We start from the raw sequence: 20,893 nt of genomic DNA on the forward strand, positions 1-20,893 counted from the left end.
TAAACCAAGGATGGGATCTTCAACAGCTTGATGTAAAGAATGCATTTCTTCATGGGGAGCTAGAAGAAGTTTACATGGAAATTCCTCTTGGCTTTGCTGCCCCAAAAACACAAGGTATGTCGTTTGAAGAAAGCCTTATATGGTCTGAAACAGTCCCCTAGAGCATGGTTCGGTCGGTTTCATAAAGCTATGGTGTCCATTGGGTATAACAGAGCAATGTTGACCATACTGAATTTATCAAAAGATGGGCCAACACATTATAGTATTGATCGTTTATGTGGATGACATAGTCATCACTAAGAATGATAGTGTTAAAATATGCAAACTAAAGACCTATTTGGAGACCAAGTTTGAAGTCAAAGACCTAGGGAGGCTTCGATATTTTTTGGGAATAGAAGTTGCTCATTCTGCACAAGGTATCTCTCTCTCAGAGAAAGTATACACTTGATCTCTTATCTGACACTGGCATGTTGAGGTGTAAACCTGCTGATACACCATTGGAACCAAATACTCATTTAAAGAGTAAAGATGGAGAGCCAGTGGATAAGGGCAGCTATCAGAGATTGGTTGGGCGTCTGATATACCTATCCCATACATGGCCAGACATAGCTTTTGCAGTGAGTGTAGTTAGCCAATATATGCATGATCCTTATTCAACTCATTTGGAAGCAGTGTTTAGGATTTTGAGATATTTGAAGTCTTCTCTTGGAAAGGACATACTTTTCTCTCCTCACAATCATCTTCAAGTTGAGGCCTTCACTGATGCTGACCAGGCAGGGTGTCTAGATGATAGAAGAATAACATCAAGCCATTGCTCTTTTGTTGGAGGTAACTTGGTTAGTTTGCGAACCAAGAAGCAAGTTGTTGTTGCTCGATCCAAAGCTGAAGCCGAGTTTCAGGATATGGCCCATGGGATATGCGAACTTCTCTGGCTCTAAGGGCTTCTTCAAGACTTATGTGTTGCGGTTGATCTGCCTATGCGCCTTTATTGTGACAGTAAATCAGCAATAAGTATTGCACATAATCCAATTCAACATAATCGCACCAAACATGTTGAGATTGATCGTTACTTCATCAAGGAAAAGCTAGAATAAGGAGTCATTTGTGTTTTGTTTATCCAGTCTAGTAAGCAGTTAGCTGATATTCTCACCAAGTGAATTAATAGTAAAAGTTTTTGTTCTATGTTAGCAAGTAGGGCATGGTTGATGTTTATGCACCAACTTGAGGGGGGAGTATTGTAATATGGGTTCAAGGGTATTTTTGTCATAGGGGTATTTCAGTCCTTGTACCTATTCTAGAATATTCCTAAACTCATTATAAATAAAGTGGGGCTGTGATCATAATGTCACAAGTCATTATTCCATTCTCAACAATACTAAAAAAATGTTAGAAAAGAACGAAAATAAAAAATAATACTTGATCGCCTTTTCACCTAGGCGCTTAGGCACCCCTCCACTGCCTTGGGTCGCCTTGCCGCCTTGACAACTATATCTTTTTTCTTTCTTTTTTTTTCCTGTGCAAGCCTTGACAACTATGTCAACCACCCAAAAACAGGAAAAAGAAGAAAAGAAAATATATCACAACCAGTTTGGCACATTCTTTCTGGAATTTAAAAGAAATGTATACGTTTTGCACATAATATTCGAAGAAATAGCTCATTGTGAGATTGAGTTGTGGTTATTAACAACAATGTTGATATACTTACCACCCCTCCCCAAAACAAAAGAAAATGAGATTGACTCATAATAGGCAGCAGGTTTCATGCCATTCCATTCCTTCCAGTTACACTCTGGATAAGTGGGAAGAATTCAAGGTCTGATAAGATCTCCAGATGCCAACAGTCCAACCTTGGAACACCACCAATCCAATCAGCTTCAACCTTGGTTAGAGATTGATAGGACATATTTTCAAAGAGTATGTTGGGAACATTCAGAGACCAGATGGGAGTTCAAATACCTGTCTCAGGACCTATTGGGTCATTGGGTTTGACAGATTCCTGTACAGTTTTAGGAAACTCAGTCACTGCTACAAGCTGGACGTCTACTAGGCTCTAACAAGAGAATCACATGACTATATTCACATCAATCAGGATTGATGAGCTGCATCTCTTTGTTACTGCTGAGCATGTAACAGTGGGGCAGTATATTTATACAGGGCCACGTTCTGTCTTTTAGTTTCTCTCTTTTCTCTTTTGGTGTTTTTGAATTTGCTAATGTACCACTTTGAGCATTGTACATTCACTTACTTTCTTTCACCTTTTACCTAATTAAGTCACAATTACATCAAGAAAACAAGAAAAAATAATTTTCCTGAGCAAAGTTTGATCCTCATGTTGAACTTAGATATCTGTCCACGACAGAGAGAAATAAGTTCTAATTATGCATAAGAAAAGAAGGGGGGGGGGGGTCAAGCATTTGAAGTGACCTTGATTCTCCAGCCCTAGGCCTCTTTGGGTCAGCAAAACGAACAGTTAATGGCTGATCACAACCCTAAGTACCAGAAAATAGAAGAGAAGAAATAAGATATCCTTCAAATATGAAAAAGAGCAGCACTATATACTGAAGAAAAGATAAAGCTTACTCTCATCACATAGATTCCATTAAGACCATTGATAGCTGCTGATGCCATATCTCTATGAGAAAATTTAACGAATCCACACCCTTCAGATTTAAACGATCACATCGGACCAAGAAAATACACACTTTAATTAATGACGCACTCAAACAAATGTGTAAATGTAAATTGACAAGACAATGTTAGACGATGGGCTGAATCCACCTATCGTCTCATTTACAATGTTACGTGGGATACAAGCATGGCATCAGGGAATCAGGACAAAAGTTTGATGCATCCACATGATAGATGTTGTATGTCAAAAAGAAGAAACTGGATGACAGTGACCAAGACTTCACATTTTCATTTTTGCAGGTACTGGTCTAGATATTCTTTTCCATGATCAATGGAGCATAATCGGTTAGGACCATCCAATTAAGTCAGTTCTTGATCTCAGATATATTTTAGGTCAGCAAATCAAATTGAGGATTCAGTGCAAGTACTTTAAAAACTGAAACTGAGAGAGAGAGAGAAATCGAACTGTAAAATGTCAAGAGAACACACCACGACTTTGTTTCTTTTCATCGTGCATAATGTAGACATCTTCCACACGACCATAAGGCGAAAAGATCTAACAAGGCAACACCAGTAATAACTGTGAGAACCCTCTTAACATAAGGCATTACAGTGCAAAGCCACATAAGTAAAGAGATCTAACCAACAACTTAAACAAGAAGTTTATCTTCAAACAAAGAAACACGATCTTTTTGTAAGGTAAAAGTGCACAAACTTCAGAAGTAAAAAAATGAGAACAAGAACAATAACCCAGAAAGAAAAAACACCAAGACAGTAAAAATGTTTCTGAAAGGGTACTAATAAAAAAATGTTTTTGAAAGGTTGTGTAGGCATGAATGCTAAACACATGTGAAACATACTTCTTCAACTTCCTTTTCTGTAGCTTGTCTGTTCAGGGAACCAACAAACAACTTGTACTCAGCTGCACCTACCAGTGAAAGAATCAACATCAGAAAACAAAAAATAATAATAAATAAAGGAAAAACAAGGAGAGAGGGAGTGGGAGGGAATATCAGCTCCAGTTAAGACTCCATTTTCAAAGCAGCCTTGAAAGAGAACAGCTCAGATTTTACTAATCAGTAATATAAATGACATATCACCAATAAATAAATGTCAATATGAATGGTAAATGGCTCAAGCCTTAGTCAATTGGTTGAGACTTGCACCACATTTTATAGGAACTCTCTAAGAAATAAACAGAAACTGTTGGCAACCTGAAAACCTGTTTTTGTGGGAATAGATGCATCTATGTATGTACTGTAAAATGTTCTACACTTTCAAAGTCTTACAGTCCATTGCTTTTACTCTTTCTTAATTTTTTGGGAATTTTCTGCAATCCACTACTCTTTTTTTTACTGCCTTCACATTATTATTCTAATAAAACTTCTTAATTCATACAATCAAAAAAGATAATGGAAAATCTATATCTATGTATTGTTTAAAGCAAGAGACGCAAGGTCATACATCCCTGAGTTCCTTTATCTATTTCCTACTTTGTGAAATTTGTCTCTGTTCTGCACTCCCTCTCCCAACTAATATTCAGCAGGTTTCCATAGTTTTTCTGCTGGCTTGCCATTTAACTTTTCATTTGTCAGTCTCCAACATAATTTCAAGGATCGGGAGAAGCTGTGATGGAGGGGGTGTAAGTTGGAACAACTCTAAAACCCTCCCGGATAGGGATCCCAAGTAAAAACTCCACTCAGATAGAAAGAACTCAAACTTTTCAGAATCACACCAAACTATAGGAAACAGTAGTTAATAGGAAGGATAAGAACCCTCCAAAAAATGGGAACAATCTGATTGACGGTTTGGGAATAATTTGAATAACGGCGATCTCACGGGTAGAGATCTCAGAAATGGTAAAACTCAAACAAAGTTCACTCAAGCCAACGGATTCCCCTCAAACTTGAAACGATTATAAGACTAGGTAAAGCTAATAAATACCCCCAAGATCAATCAGATGACCAGATAGAAAGTAATTAAGAAAACAAAATTTCTGAAATCCAAAAGTTGCAGGTTTAGAGTGATTACTAATAGCAATCAAAGAACAAATCCAAAGGACTCCAAACCCAGGTAGAGTTGCACCCTTGGGGAGGCCTTTAATATCCCAAAATTTAAGGAAAAACAGAAGAGGGGTTTGGGTTTTACAGACCAAACAATCTGTGAAGAAATAAGTCAGAAAACAGAGAACCCGATTGAACAATGAACCAGGAATTAAACTCAGATTCAGGCCTAACTGGTATTAGGGTTGATTATATAGCAAGACAACTCTGAATCCTCTTAAAATCTAGATTCAAATGAGATCAGTAACTAACAACCACGATCAGAGAATTAAAACACAGTATTGCTGGCGGTTAACAGAGAAAGGGAAAAGAACTCACAGAACTAGACCTATCTCAGGTTGGGCCTCTCACCAACTGTCTCACACAGCTTCTTAAGCCTATGACAGTCTCAAATTCAATTAATCAAATCATATCTGGCTCGGCAGCCTTACAATGTATATATAAACTTAAAAAAACACCCTAGAAGGAATAGGAGTTCTAAAAAGCTATTACAACTTTGCTGAAATAAAATAACAACTAATAACGACCTATTCCTACTTGTACTACGAATGAAAATAAACTACTACTAAGCCGAATCCCGTAGGTCTACCTTGTACTCACATTTTAGACCCATTAAAATAGCCCATTACAAATAAAAGACATGGAATCAAAGGACCAATACATACATAACCCAACCCAAGGCTTATTTCCACTAAAATAAGCCCACTAGGTGACTTATCTGCATCAGGCTGGGACACATCAACCAAATTTTCTACATAATAGATCATGTCCATTTCGGTGGAAGGATCAGAATGATCCAATCGATCATCTAATCCCTCTCAGAGGATTAGCCAATCCATCCTGGATCCAACAGGGGTCAGCTGAGAGCTGTACAATCCCCGGCCTCCATGAAAACCCTCCACCTTGTATAAAGTTTGGCTAAAATTTTTCTGGCCTTTGTACAGTTCTGCTTATGGGAGTTTCTGTTTGTATACTAATAAAAATTATAAAAAGAAGCTATGATCACATTACAAATGCCAATACAATGGCTAAGGTTTTTCTACATGTTCAGGAACTTAAGTTGTAACATCAGAAGGGATTCGTTACAAAAAAGGGCTGAAATAAATCAAACAAACAGTATTCCTGCCCGTTATAATATAAAGGGAGAGTTTTCTGTCCGGGAGCGTGGAAATCTAGAATAGCTAGGCTGTAACCAATTCTACAGGAGGATCGTAAACTCTTCAATGAAGAGCAGCATCCACAGGGCATTTGAGGCTTTCTTCAATCAGCAAATATGAAATCTTCTATTGAATTAAAAAAAATCCCAGCAGTAGTTTGGAACCTCGGCTGATCTCAGATTTGCAGGGAATTGAAATTAAAAAAAAAAAAAAAAAAAAAAACAGAATAGAAACAAAGAAGAAAAAAGAAAATAGAGAAGATGGATAGATAGAAGAAGGGGGGATAGTGATGCAGATATACTACATTGGACCGACCCAAACCCAATTGGGTATCCAGATGGAGATGAACTGGGTCCAGTTTGAGTCTTGGGTCTAGAAGGATTTTAGGAAGTTTATTTTATTTGGGAAAGTATTATGTAATCTTTTAATTTGGGTAGGACACGAAGGAGATAGATAGCAAGTTATTTCAGGTTCAGCTTTAGAGTCTAGCTAGGAGTCGTTGAGTTTTTGGTCTTTGTCTTTGTTTTTTCCCTTCAAATATTACAATGTAACCAACGTGAGAACAGACTGAATAGAAGGGAATCGTTATGGTTTGAGTAACCTGTGTGGGTGTGTGTGTGCACTCTTCTCCCCCCTTCTTCTTCTTATGTGATTTCCCCTCTCCCCTGCAACTTTGATATTCCTCTCTTCCCAACCGGCCCTCCACCAATTTGGTATCAGAGCCAAAGGATCCATCATCCTTTCCCATCAATCTCTTTCCCTCCCTTCCCATTACCGTTCTTCGGTAACAACAGCAACCACATCTCCTTCCCTTACTGCTGCAACCTTTCTGACACCAACCTTTTCATACCCACAGAAATCATCTCTCTTTTCCTCTCCCGCTGAAACCTTAACCCCATCCCATCATTCACTGAAACCTCAAAATGCTCCCTTCGGTTCCAGCGACTCTGATTTAAATCGGCTGTCTAAAACCAGCCACAGGTGTAGGGATTCTTCCCTACACCAGCAGTAGTGTAGGTGTAGGGTAGGTGTAGGGATTCCCCTACACCAGCACTAAATCATGGGAATTAGGTTTACAAATTTTTATTTAGTCTTTATTTGAATTCTGTTTGGAGTTGTAATCCTAATTGGGATTTAGCTTTGAATCCTAGTTTTAGTTTGAGTCCTAGTTCTATTTTGAGTCCTAGTCCTATTTTTGGGAGTCCTAGTTTCTATTTTTGGGAATCCTAGTTGGGTATCCTAGTCCTAGTTGTGAATCCTAATCCTAATTGGGATTCCTAGTTAGAGTTTAACTTCAATTACCCAGTTTCTATTCTGAGTCCTAGTTTAAAAGTGTCAGAGCTCTAGAGAGCCCCCACGATTGAATAAGAATTTATTGTGTAGTTGAAATCCTAGTGAGAGGATGAGAGGCTGAGAGAGCCGTCCCCTTATCCCCCTTTTCCAATTCCATCTCTTCTCCACTCTTCTTCTCTTTCTTCTTCAAATACTGTTCACGGGTACTGTTCACTCTACTTTGGTGGACTGCTCATTATTAATTCTCTGCTGGTTCAAGAACATCAACAACAGATGTGATAGAGGGTTACTCGATCACTGTTTGAAGAAGATTCAGATCACAGTTCTGTTGGGAATTTGGGGTTTTCTCCATTGAAGCTCGATCTGCCTGTTCTTCAAAGTACTGCTGCTGCAACTTCTGAGCTTACTTCAATTTATTGAATCTGGTTTGGAGCACAGCCCGCAAGCATTATCTTCTCTTCTCATTCCAGATCCGATATTCAATTGGTGACTGGTTTGTCTGAAACCCTAAGTTTCTATTTTCATTCTTCTACTTTCTAATTCTGTGATTTCACCTTAACTTTACATCAGACCATTAAAAATCCATCCAAACTTGAACCGAATCTCCCTCACCTGGTGGAAAACTTGACCTTGGTTAGAGCCCCAATAAACAACCCTAAACCCTAGATTCCATCATTATTCTCTATCCAGAAACCCAGAGACCTAACCCTAAATTGCTGCAATTCAATTCCAGCACACTTTTTCCCCCCATTAAAACTTAATGTAACCTTCACTAATAGACTCCCCTACATCAACTTAGCCTAACCCTACCATCAATCCCTAGGTTTCATTAAACCCTATCCCTAATTTGACCAAAATCCCAATTTCACCTACCCGATTTACCAGTTCATAGCAGATCCTGATTACTGGCTCCTAGTTGGATTATTTACCAATCTAGGACTACATCAAACCCACCTTCCCTTTCCCTTCTTCCACGCTGTAACAGCGAACACACACACAAAAGGAGAGAAATTGAAAACCCTACCCCAGCCAACTACTTTTTCTCTGTGACTCGCTCAACCCCCAACCAGATTTGACTGAGTGGAAAAAAAAAGTGCAGAAGATTGAAGAGAAGCGAGAGTGAGAAGCAGAAACTCGAACAAAAAAAAATACTCGAACCTGGTTCCGCACTGCAGTCGTCGACTCCACCTCCTTCGAGATTGCACTCTTCTTGCTGAAGTTGAAGCCCAGAATCCACGTTAAACTCGAACTCCTCCATTCGCTGCAGTTTGTCCACTGGTAGAAGACTGTGAGTTCATCACATTTCTGCCCTCCAAACGATAGGTCTTTCTTTTTATCTCCCGGATCTTCCAGAATTACCCCTGTTTTCCTCTCTTATCTCATCTTATCCCTTATTTCTTCTTTTGTTCCAAAATACCCCCCTACTCTCCTTTGTTATATTGTTGCTTTATTCTTTTTTTTTTATTCCAGAAATCTGGTCCGCTGCCCGCTGGGACTTGCTCCATCAAACCAACCAAGAACCAGGCCACATCAGATCAGGCTGTCTCCCACAGCGATTCTGGACTGATTTTTGGGCTTTGTTCCTACGGCTACACCAGTGCTGGAACCTGTGATCTACATCACGAGGCCCCTGCGCCAATGGGAGCGCACACAGAAGCATCAAGAGGGACTGGATTTTCACCTTTCATGGGGACAGGGAGGTCATTTCATGGGACCTGTGTCTGGGCACAGGAGCCACAATCCCAGACAGGCTCCTTTTTCCCTTTGATATAATTGAAGTCTCACCATTTACTGTTATCCAGAAGCATATCTAGAAAATGATTACTTTCAAGGTTTAGAGAAGCCAACATTGAGTACAAAAGCATTAACAAATCAGAATATTCAAATACACAAAACTCACATTGTTGACATAAACCAGTTTTCTGCAGGTTGCACCCTCGAACAAAAGAACAACCAGAAATTTCAAAATAGAAATTTATGGGCATTTTATGGCGGAAATGTGCAAAAGTGCAACAAGTACTACAATATGCTGTATGAGAAATACATTAAATGAGGTAATCGGTATAGCATCAACACATCTAGTACTTAACACTGCACAAACTTCAACAAGTAATATATTTTGAAGGTGCAAGACAATTACCAAGACGTTCCCGCTCACCATCAGCATATCTAACTTGAATGGGACCAATTCCCTGAAACACACAAACATGAATTAGTAAAACAATAGAATGGCGATTCCAGCAACTGACAGGACTCGTGTCAATGTATAACGCACCCCAGGCAAAGTATATTGATTGTGCAAAGCTCTAATGGCCCTGTCAGCTTCCTCTGAAGTTGCATATTTGATGAAACAACATCCTGTATAGGTAAAGATTTCATATCCCATTTTCATTAGGTTACTGCTACTCTCAATCAACAGTACAGACTGTCACTAGATATACAAGTCTGTATGGTATGTAAATTTAGGTAGAAAGACATGTACAGAATTTCCAAAAGAAAACTCAGAAACCTTCAAATGAATACAGATTGATCAACAAGAAAATAAATGGAATACCATCCAAGACAGTATTGAAAGCACCAAAGATAGGTAAGCATAGAAGATCAATTCTCATAAAACAAAAGTAACCCCTCCAATTCAAAATCAACACCAAGAAACGTTGACGGATTGTGAGGAGACACTCAGACTTGACCTACTGAATAGAAGATGGAGGCAGAGTATATGCAGAACATAATTCAAGAACTCGCCAAAATTTCACTAATTTCAACATGTCCGAGACAAAACAGGAGGTGCAACCCAGAATTAACACTGTTTCGCCGACCAAAATTTTGCTCATTTCGTTCAAAATCTCACTCATCTCGGTCACAAAATGCACTGTTTTGTCGAAATTTCGGTTAAATATTTCGGTCATTTTGGCCTCCCCCCCCCCCCCCAACCCCTCAAAATGGCCAAGTGAAGCACATAGGAAAAAAAAATACTGTTTCTGCGGAATTTTGCTGAAATTTTGGTATTCCGCTGATTTCGGTTCCACCGAAATGGCCTACCGAAACGAGATTTTGAACTATGAAGCAGAAAAGAGGATAAAGTCTCCTTGTTACCCCATAAAGCATCACTTCTAAAACTTTGAACGCTGTCAGATGAAACTATACAGTTTCATAGACAGGACTAATTCTAATTATAATGCATTAGGAATAACGAGAAAGAAGATCATAAATGGAGCATCAAAGACTATGTTGAAAGATCCAACAGAAAGGTGGAGGGAAAATAATATACTTAACAATACCAATAATATATTTTAAACCCCTTACTCCTCCCACACCAAACCCCTTCCCCTCCCCCCCCTAAAAAAAAAAGAGTCTTTACTGCATCCACATAATAAAGAAATTGAGTTTGAAGTTGCGTGTTTAATTCTTGGCCGGCCAGTTATGACAAACAATTCCTAGATTAAAGACATAGTAAATTACCACAGAACAAAGATTATGTGTAATCCCAATTGGTCTGATTTCATTTCATTACTATCAAATACACTGAGAAGCCATAAACTAGTAAACTCACACATGCTCACGTAGCAATCAAGGAAGATGAATAAATTAAACTGGAAGCACATTTGTAATGGTGTGTGACAACCAAATGCAGCGAGCTAAGACGAGACTTTAATAGTCAGAATGTAGTAATGAACAAAGAAAAAGAATCTGTCCATCCTCGACAAAATTAATACCTCTTAAGAAGACAATGTGAGTAGAAAAACCAAGATCAGACCCACAATCACTATAACCTTTGCACGAACACACGGGTGTTATCCCCTCAAATATAAGTAAACATGCAAAATTGAACTTGATGAACACCACCAACATTCGTATAGTGGTTTTACCAACGAAAGTGCCCTAAAGAGGATTTGATAATACGGAAGCACCAATAGAAGTATCATTAAGTTAACATGAAAAATTATCTAAATAAGCTGATGATTCCTCGCCAATAAATCTCAACGCTTGAGTGATGCAACTGTACAAGCATTAAAAAGATAAAAAAAATAAAGGGACTTTGCTTCGCATGTATGCCAATTGTTGAACCACCTCTAGGAATGCCAATTGTTGAACCACCTCTAGGACAAAAATTTGGAGAGAGTCGGTTGAAAGGACAAAAGATCCTCCAAAATAAATCATTACTTAGATTTTCTCGATGACAAACCACCAAGTAAATAGGAGATTTACAAGCAAACCATGGGTTGGTTAGTAAAAAGTTCCAAGCTTTGCATCTATTTATTTATTTAATAAATGAGTAGCATATAGAGGATTCTCATGGTTCGGCTGGAAAGTCTATTCCATTGCAAATATCAGGATGCTTGCCCCACAATTCTAGAGATTTAGATTACCACGGCTATTGTAAAACACAATTTCCTCACCATGTAGGTGTTCAATGTAATACTCTTAACTCCGATCCATTATCAGAAACTACTAGGAGAAAAATAAATACAACAGCTTATGCCTATCAAAAAGAAGTAAAGATGGAACAAAATGCCATAAAGGCATGTAAGAACATCATAATCTGCACCACATAACATAAAAGAAAATCATCCATCATCCACACAGGTCAAAAGAAAGCATATCCATCACCCATATAGCCATGGAAGAAGCACAAGATCTCCATATCAGCGTATCCAAATTCGTTTTCACAACTTCAATCTTTCCTCCAGAACCAAATTTCCACCCCTTAGAATAAGATGGAAGGATCCACTACATTTAAAATTTATTTGACTGATATATGAGAATGTTACACAAACATTCTTAATCCAGAGAGAAGAACAGTGACGTAGAAAATGACATGAGAAACCATAATATTTAAACTTACTTAATCCACCAACGATAAACAGTAATCCCCCCCCACCATTAGCAACTGAGAAGGGGGAGAACAGCATAAAATGCGTCAAGTAAATCAATTTAACTATTAGACCGTGTTTTTCTTTCACACAAGTACTACTACAGTCACCTTATATTAGTAAAAGCACTCTGTAATAAAAGATTAGCTCACTTGTCATGTAGCTTTTCTCTCTTCTCTCTCATGTACTTTCTTTTGGCTTGTTTTGCTTTCATTGTTTGCAGAGCCACATTGGCCAAGGTTGTGTACCATTCTTTCTCTTTTTATTAATACGTATTCATTTGAAAAGAAAAGAAAAGGCTCAGCCTTCCTAGGAGAAATGCTCAAAAGTGAGTCTACAAAAGTGTCACTGCCACAAGATTCCAACAAGACAAAAAGCAATCTTTTAGTAATACAAAACTTGACATTTCCGTTTTAATCAATTCCTGAGTTTGCTTCGGGTTGAAATTAGACAAAAGAAATGGGTGACTGAGCCAAGGCATCATGAACCCTCCAACATCAATCCACGGCTGCCACATGCCAAGGGAGCATGACTTCATGTTGATACAAACATCACAAACAGCAGTGTCTGTGGCAAGGCATCATGGCCTCATGATGATACAAATACCAGTAACAACAGAGACATTTTAGTTTACCCTCGAGGTATTGCTAACTTTCCATAGTACACATTTATATCACAACACCACCCATACAATAATTGATCTAAGGCCTTCCAGTGGTAAATTAAGTCAAATAGCAAAGAACCGAACCCAAGAAGATCCTCGCACAAAATATAGCTTACAAGCAAAAGAAAATGTACATCCATCTCAGCAGTCACGCATAACAGGAGAACAAATAAATGATCATAAAGAACAAGCAATTAATTCACTGAATTCCCTGTGATGAATGAGAGCTCAACATAGTTCATGATTGATAAATACCGATCACTAAAATAAAATAGAAAATCTACATCACAAGTTCTCATCAAACCAACTTTAAAAAAATTGCAGTGTGTGGATGTTTAAATAACTGCTCAGATAACAGTCAAATTGCACAGTACACTTGTTAACCTTGAAGCAGCTAACCATCCATATTTGACCAGCTAATTTATCCAACAACATAACATGTTCACTCTTACAATTTCGAGACCCTAAACAGAATCCAGGTCCATCAGTCCATTAAAAAAGAAAGCAGGAGAGCCTGAACAAAATATAGTATAAGCTCCCCAGACAGAAAGTTTTACAACCAGCACTGCCCATATATCTTTGGATAAGACTGATACCTACCAGGGTTTTCTGGCCTAATACGTCTTTAAATAATGCCACCTCATTGCCAAGAGAAAAAAGAGGCTAGCATATGTTGGAACAAACCCACACATAATCCACGACCATAAACAAAAAAATCTAAACGAAATAAAACAAACCAGCATCAGATAATGTTTTCTTAGCCTTGACTTCAGCCACGTCAATAAAATTCCAATGACTAATCACATCCCAAATTTAGCTGTGAGTTTCAGCAGTAAGATCTGCTGTAACATGGTTGCCACTTAACAGGATAGACAATGAGAAAACAAAGGCAGCTGGTTACTAAGAAGAGGAATAAATTCCAAAAACCACTAATAAACAAAGAAGAAACCAGTTCACAATGGTATTCCAGCACTCATACGTGAAATTGAAATAACATTCTATTAACAGCAAGGAGCATATAGACATTAATCCAAATACATCCACAAAGTGGGATTAGCACTCAATAGCATATATAGAAGTACGGGAAACAGTTGGGGGCAATGAATTAGGTGAAGTGGTTGGATTTTGCGAGCTATTCCAACCACTGCTGGATGTGATTCCAAGAGCCGAACAAGAATACTGAAGAGTCAAGACCAGGCTCCCTAATGGAATGTGTAACCGATCGATTGGTAATGAAGTTGAAACATGGAAAAACCACAGAAAACGTCCAATCATATTCCACATCTTACTTCCAACTTTACGATTCCTTGGTAGGCGGTCATTCCAGCTTCAGAGGCAGGTGAGCTGGGTCAGAAAGGAACGGCTAAGCCCCTATGACCAAGCAAGTCCTTCCGTGAAGAAGAAACTCCTGAGCGCTAGCTGATCTATGACCAAAGAAGCAAAGGCTGAGCCCCTATTTTTGCACTGGCTGATCTACGACCAAAGAAGCAATGGTGGTCTATGATCAGCTTTACTCTGCTCAAGTGCGCACACAGCCAAGTAAAGAATAAGGAAAGACAACAAACCAAAATGCTTTGGAGTGGCAGAATGAACATCCGACATCATAAACAAAAATTATGCTCATCCCAACTCATATGGGGGGGGGGGGGGGGAAACCAACATCGGATTTCCTGAACAAAATTTCAGAACCACAAACTTAGTAGGATGCTTCCATACAAAGTTAGTTAGTTAGTTAGTTATAACCACATTTACGCAATGGGTATTCAGTAAGTCAGTCGCAACAAGCCATATCCACCTTTGCTGATGATTAACTAAACAAGAGCCTCCAATCAGAAACTTACAAAGTCCAACATTAACACACTACTTTCCCACGTAAGAGGGAAAAAATTGAAAGAAGTGGCCATTCTCAAACAACAAATTATGCCACAAATCACCACCCCCAACTTATGTCAAGAGGAACAAAAAAGCCTCTCCAAGAATACAACTGTCATAAGCGATGAGAATTTTCTAACAATACCAGATTACCAGTAGAGAAACGCTAAGCACTGTTTTCCTAACATCCACAAGCCTGTAAGTTCAAAAAGTAACTCATGAAACACAAAGTGCCAACAAAGTCATAACTGACCAACGTTGATAACCAACTAGATTTGGCAGAACCAAGGACCATCCCAAACATCAAACATCACAAATGATAAATGGACACTCACAGCCCTTCAAAGGGAAGATTTCTCCCTGGTTACCGCGATAACAAGAAACCACAAAAGTTCTCCACATCACACTAAGGTAATTAACTTGCCGTTTAAAAAAACAAAACGTCAATGTATTGTTATCTCATTTAATGTACAACAATTGCACGTGGCTCAAACTTGACATAAAATTCTACAGCTATAGCAATAGATCACCCCACTGCAACTGACATGCCCGGTCAATGTTGGTGAGAGTAATCACTGCAGTGAGCGGTAAAAGAGCAGGGTCTATTTTCCTTCCAAGTTTCGAACTGCCGTACGTTACCAATTTTTAGTAGGTTTCCATAGGCTTGCCTTCTTCTGGATTCACAGGAAGGACATAAACAGAAGGTCGGCAACCAAAAAACAACACCCGTGGAAATGGTTACAAAAACTAACTGAGACGAACTGAGCTTACTGGTTCTCCCATCATCCCCTCAGAGGACCTGAAAAGAGACACAGGTATAGAGCACAGTCAAGTCAGAGAAATAGGATTTTACATACCTTGTTGCTGGCCAGTTCTCCTGTCCTTGATCAAAGCAACCTCAATGAGATTTCCATGCTCCGCAAATAAGGGACGAATCTGATATAAAATAAGTAACAGTCAGTTGGAGGAAAGGAGATATTTTTATATAACACCGAAACACAGATAATATCAACAACATTGATGGCAGGTCAGCCGGGCCGGGAGCACAGTGGGAATGGTCTTCCCAAAAAAGCCAGCCCGGACCGGGGTCAGCATAGAATGAAGGGGACGGCCCTAATGTTGTGTTAACAAAGCCGGGTTGCAGGCGAAGAAAAATGGACATAGGGACTCAGGTCGAGGTGCAGTGTAACTGTCCTACCCTTTATCGCTGACATGTATAAAGAAGTAAATGATATCAACAAAAATGACAGTGATGAGAGCAATCACAAACAAAAGTTAACCTCAAAGCTGGAAGTGAGATTTGAGAGCAATCTAACATCAAGGATGGTACGGAAGACCTCTCACTCCATAAGCTAAAAATTAAAAGTTATATCTATATTAAGAAGACAATGCTGGAGAAGAATATGAAACTATTTAACCTTCAAATACTAAAGTTCTTAACGGCCAGTGGATTGAAGAAAAACTCCAACCAAGAGGAAGGCTTGCTTAACATTCAGTTCAAGGTAGCAGTAGTAGTCAGTACAACAACACCACCCCCCCCCCCAAAAAAAAAAATTCAGTTCAAGGATAAGAAAACAGACTCCAATCAGCAACTAAAAGAGAAACAAATCAAAGAAGCAACCCAAGGATTATAGTACTAGCAGCCACAAGAAAGAAAAGGGAATGAAATTGTTGAATAATGTAAACCAGAATACCGTGGCGGTATTCTGGTCTTTTAGGGGTTTTATTATGTGTTTTATGTACTGCCTAGTTAAGTCGGCTAAGCTAGGGGTATTCTGGTCATTAGGATGTAGTTCTTAATATTATAAATATAAGGCTTGCTTGATCAATTCGATCATTCAAGCATTCTCCTATTTTCTATTTTGTTAACATGGCATCAGAGCCAACTTCTCTGATCTAGGTTTTCAAAACCCCATCCCCTCCATCATTCTTCTCTTCCACCCTCTTCCACTCGATCTTCTCTTTCTCTCTTCCTTTTTCTTGGTTCCCTTCACTCACTAGGGCAGCATTAATGAGGTAATCATACAATCTAGATACTGCCCTCAATCCAATCTCTTCAACAGATGGTTTAATCACATATCAAGCTCGATAGCTGCCGCCCTGTGTCTCTGCGATTTTTTGGAATTCTCCCCTTCTTAAAGATCAAGCCCTTTTTTGTCTTGGAAGCTAATTTTCCCTATTGGAGATCCATCATAGCAGTATTGGACAGCAACTATCACAGGAATTTCAAATTATTTAAAGCATATACCCATTATCGATCTCCCTTCAGGGTTTTTCAAAACCCGGACTCTTATCGATTTTTGGGTTCTCCTCTTTGCTTTGGCTGATCTTTGGAGATCTTATTCACACTACTTCAAGGCCCACTCGACACTGCTGGTGTCCCTTTCTGCTGAAGATTTTCCAGATTTCCAGCATCTCCCAACCTTGGATTGATTTCTGCCTATATCAATCAGGTTTTGTTTGTTTTTTTTTTAGTTCTCGGCTGCTGCATTGCTCTTGATATTTGGCTGCTCTCACATCAGTATGGAAGGGTCTGATATTAGATCGGCTGCCTCTGGTATTGAAGGACACAATAAGCCTGAATATCTTCCTTATGCTTCAGCTATTAAGCTTGATGGGACAAATTATCTGATGTGGTCCCGTTCTATTTACTTAACTATTGCTGGCCGCGGCCTTACTGGGCTGGGCATCTCCTTGGCACTTCTGCTGCACCCTCTGATGCAAGTTCATCATAGAAATTGGCTTATTTCTTTAGAAATAGGCCTAAGGTTGGATTATATACATGTTGGGCCTTTGTTCCCAAGGGTTTTCTATGTATTAGGCCACTTTAATGAGCCTAAACTAAGGGTACATAGGTTGCATACGGGATTAGCCCAATACTTAGTTTATTTTTATGTTTTTTAATTGAACCGGTTCAAATTGGTTGCATCCAATTGGTTCAATTTAAGTGATCATGTGACTTGGTTAAGTGGTCATGTAACAACTTAAGTGGTCATATAATGTAAGTTGGGCTGGATTAGGACTCTATAAGTCCAGTCATGTTTTGAGTCTATTTCCTTCAATATTCAAGTTTCCTAGTCAGTTTAAGTTACCTAATAGGTTAGGGATAGGGTTAGGCCATTCCTTTTTAGTGTCTAAGTCTATTTTTGAGTCTTCTATATAAGTTTGTAAGGGAGGCCAGCATTGAATACGAATTTGATTAATAAAAAAACTTTTGTTTGTTGCCATAGCTGCTGCTCTGCTCTGTTGAGTGAACCTTGTGAGTAATATCAAGGCTACCTTGTGGGTAATATCGAGGTGAAGGGATTGGTGGACTCCGATAGACTCCTTGCATCTTGTAGATCGGGAGGTCCTTCTTCTTCAATCAAGCTTCCTCAACTTGCTGCTACTGCAGATCTGCAGATCCGGTGATTTGTTTGTTAATTTAGTTATTCCCTTCTTCCTCTAACCTAATCCACACACCCCTCCATCCATCAAACCCTAATTTCCATTAAACCTGCAATTCCTACCTTAACTAGGACTCCTTCGTAATTTCAGATCTGTCCATCAATTCCAAACCAAACTTCTAGCCTATATCCCCCACACCTCTCCCCACACTCGATCCAAAATCCAGCTCATAACTCCTACTCTATCCCCTCCATTCCTCCATTCCATTAAACCCAAAACCTGCAACTCAATTCTGTTCAGAATTGCAGAATTTTAAAACCTTCCAAAACCCTATTATTTATATGCCATAAAGGCACCCTAGACCTGCACATTAAAACCCCGTAAACCCCATTGTCATTGTCCAACCCTAACCCTAGTTTTGCCCTAAATTAGTAAACCTTAACCCAATCGGCCAGCCTTTGTGTGTGACCCCATTACCCTGGCTCCTAGTGGGATTACTCCTACCTAGGACTACATTACCCTCTGAACCTGGTCCTCTTCTGGTCAGATGGCTGTCTAATGATGCTATGGTTATGGCATATTTGATACACTCCATGCAGCCTGACCTCTCCAGCAATTATCTTTTATTGAAAACTGCCCATCACATATGGAGTGCAGCCAAGGAGACCCATGGACAAGTAGGGAACAATGCTCAAGTGTATGAAATTTGTAAGAAAATTCATGACACCATACAGAAGGAGTTACCTGCCTCAAAATACTACGCTACCCTCAAAGGTCTATGGCAGCAACTGGATCACTACTCTGCTTTTCAGCCTACCACTCCTACGGATATTGCAGCCTTAAAACAACATGTGGACCAGATTAGAGTCTATGATTTTCTGGCAGGTCTAAAAATTGAGTATGATCCTATTCATTAGCAGGTTCTTTCTTAGTAGGGTTCCCTTCCCTACCTTGGAGCAATCTTTTGCCTTGGCTCATACAAAGGAATCTCCTAGAGCTGCTATGCTACTTCAGTCTCCTGTTGATAGGTCTAACCTACAGGCTGGTTCCAGCCCTACTACTCCCACTGATGCTTCTCCCACTACTACTATTTCCACCAAGGAATCTGTTAGGTGTGAACCCTACAATAAACCTTATCACAATAAGGCTACTTGCTGGAAATTACATGGGAAGCCTGCTGATTTTGAAGCCAAACATGGTCATGCTAAAATTAAAAACAAGCCTAATCACACTGAAAGTATAGCTCCAGCCCCCATTGCTGAAAATGGTCTCTCCCAGGAGGAATTACAGGCTTTCCGGAGTATGTTACAGAATTCCGCTGCCTCTACTACATCTCTTCCTGCCAATTACTCCACTCCATCACGTTCCCACTTTGCCCGATCAGGTATTTTCTTCGCTAGCCATTGTGCATCAGTTGTCTCCACTCCATGGATCATAGACTCCGGTGCCACTGACCACATGACAGGTTCCTCTAGCCTTTTTCACACATATTCCCCTACTTCTGGTAAAGATAAAGAGAAAATGGCTGATGGCCCCCTCTCCTCTGTTTCTGGAAAAGGATCCATTAGTTGTTCCCCTTTTCTTACCTTGTCTTCTGTTTTGCATATCCCTAATTTCCCTACCAATCTTCTCTATATTAGTAGTCTTACACATAGTACTAAAACTCGCGAAATTTCGGTCGAGATATCGAATATTTCGAGTATCTCGACCTGTCCGAAACGAAACGCAAGTCCGAAATGAAAAAATGCAATATTTCGAATATTTCGGAAATCTCGGTAATTTCGGTCATCTCGTTTCGAAAATTTCGGAAATCTCGGACATTTTTGGCATTTTACACCCATAGAAAAATACCATATTTTGACCGAGATTTCGACGAAATTTCGGTATCTCGGAAATTTCGGTCAGACCGAAACACCGAAACGAAACGAGATTTAGTACCATGGTCTTACAAAAGATCTGAATTGCAAAGTAACTTTTTTTCCAACTCATTGTGTTTTTCAGGAACTAGACTCGAGGAAGACGATTGGATCGGGTAAAGTGTATGGTGGATTGTACCTGTTTGATGATGGACACCTTCCTCCACAAGCATTACCTTCCAAGTTCTGTCAGATTGCATCTTTCTCCTCTGAACTACACCAATGGCATTCTAGATTAGGACACCCCCCTTTAGACACTTTATCCCATTTATTTCCAGCTTTGGTTAATAGTTGTAAACTTGTAATAAGGAAGAATTTTCTTGTGAGGCTTGTGTGTTGGCCAAATAAACACGTTCAAACTATCCTATTTCTAATAAAAGATGTTCTTCCCCATTTCAATTGGTTCATTATGATGTGTGGTGTCCTAGTCGCAAAGTGTCCCTTTTTGGTCATCGGTGGTTTGTTACATTCATAGACTGTTATTCTAGATCCACTTGGGTCAACCTGATGCACAAAAAAAATGAAGTTTTTCTTGTTTTCAGCATTTTCACAAGATGGTTCCGACCCAATTTAATGCCACTCTCAAAATCCTGAGAAGTGATAATGGGACAAAGTATATGGAAGGTCAGTTCAAAAAATACTTTGCTGCCCATCGGATTCTACATCAGACCAGTTATGTCGATACTCCAGCCCAGAATGGTGTGGTTGAGAGGAAAAATCATCATCTCTTGGAGGTGGCTAGAGCACTTATGTTTGCTCAAAATGTTCCCTCTTTTTATTGGGACGATGATATCCTTACTGTGGCCTATTTAATTAAGGGACTGCCTTCTCGGGTTCTTGGCTCCAAGTCCGCTGTTGAGCTCCTACACGGCTCCACTTCTTTTATTGTTCCCCCTAGGGTATTTGGTTGTGTTTGTTATGCTAGGGATACTAGATCCCCTAGTAAACTTGAGCCCTGTGGTCTCCACTGCATTTTTTTGGGATACTCAGCCACCCAAAAGGGGTACAAGTGCTATTATCCTCCTGCACGCCATACCAT

At 39.4% G+C, this 20,893-nt stretch overlaps 1 protein-coding gene across 2 annotated transcripts in view; it reads right to left on the bottom strand.

Annotated features, from left to right (window-relative positions):
* The window catches only part of LOC122657470 (flowering time control protein FCA-like), a 50,228-nt gene that overhangs the window by 16,261 nt on the left and 13,074 nt on the right, over window positions 1-20,893 (bottom strand). For both annotated transcript variants that reach the window (XM_043852178.1, XM_043852179.1), the window contains 7 exons: window positions 15,409-15,487; window positions 9,417-9,499; window positions 9,282-9,333; window positions 3,489-3,556; window positions 3,118-3,184; window positions 2,581-2,660; window positions 2,425-2,489 (listed from right to left, as the gene is read on the bottom strand). In XM_043852178.1, the coding sequence (XP_043708113.1) occupies window positions 2,425-2,489; window positions 2,581-2,660; window positions 3,118-3,184; window positions 3,489-3,556; window positions 9,282-9,333; window positions 9,417-9,499; window positions 15,409-15,487 (494 nt within the window). The remainder of the gene's footprint in view (window positions 1-2,424; window positions 2,490-2,580; window positions 2,661-3,117; window positions 3,185-3,488; window positions 3,557-9,281; window positions 9,334-9,416; window positions 9,500-15,408; window positions 15,488-20,893) is intronic.

This window comes from Telopea speciosissima, chromosome 4, assembly GCF_018873765.1.
Source record: "Telopea speciosissima isolate NSW1024214 ecotype Mountain lineage chromosome 4, Tspe_v1, whole genome shotgun sequence".
Lineage (NCBI taxonomy): Eukaryota > Viridiplantae > Streptophyta > Magnoliopsida > Proteales > Proteaceae > Telopea > Telopea speciosissima.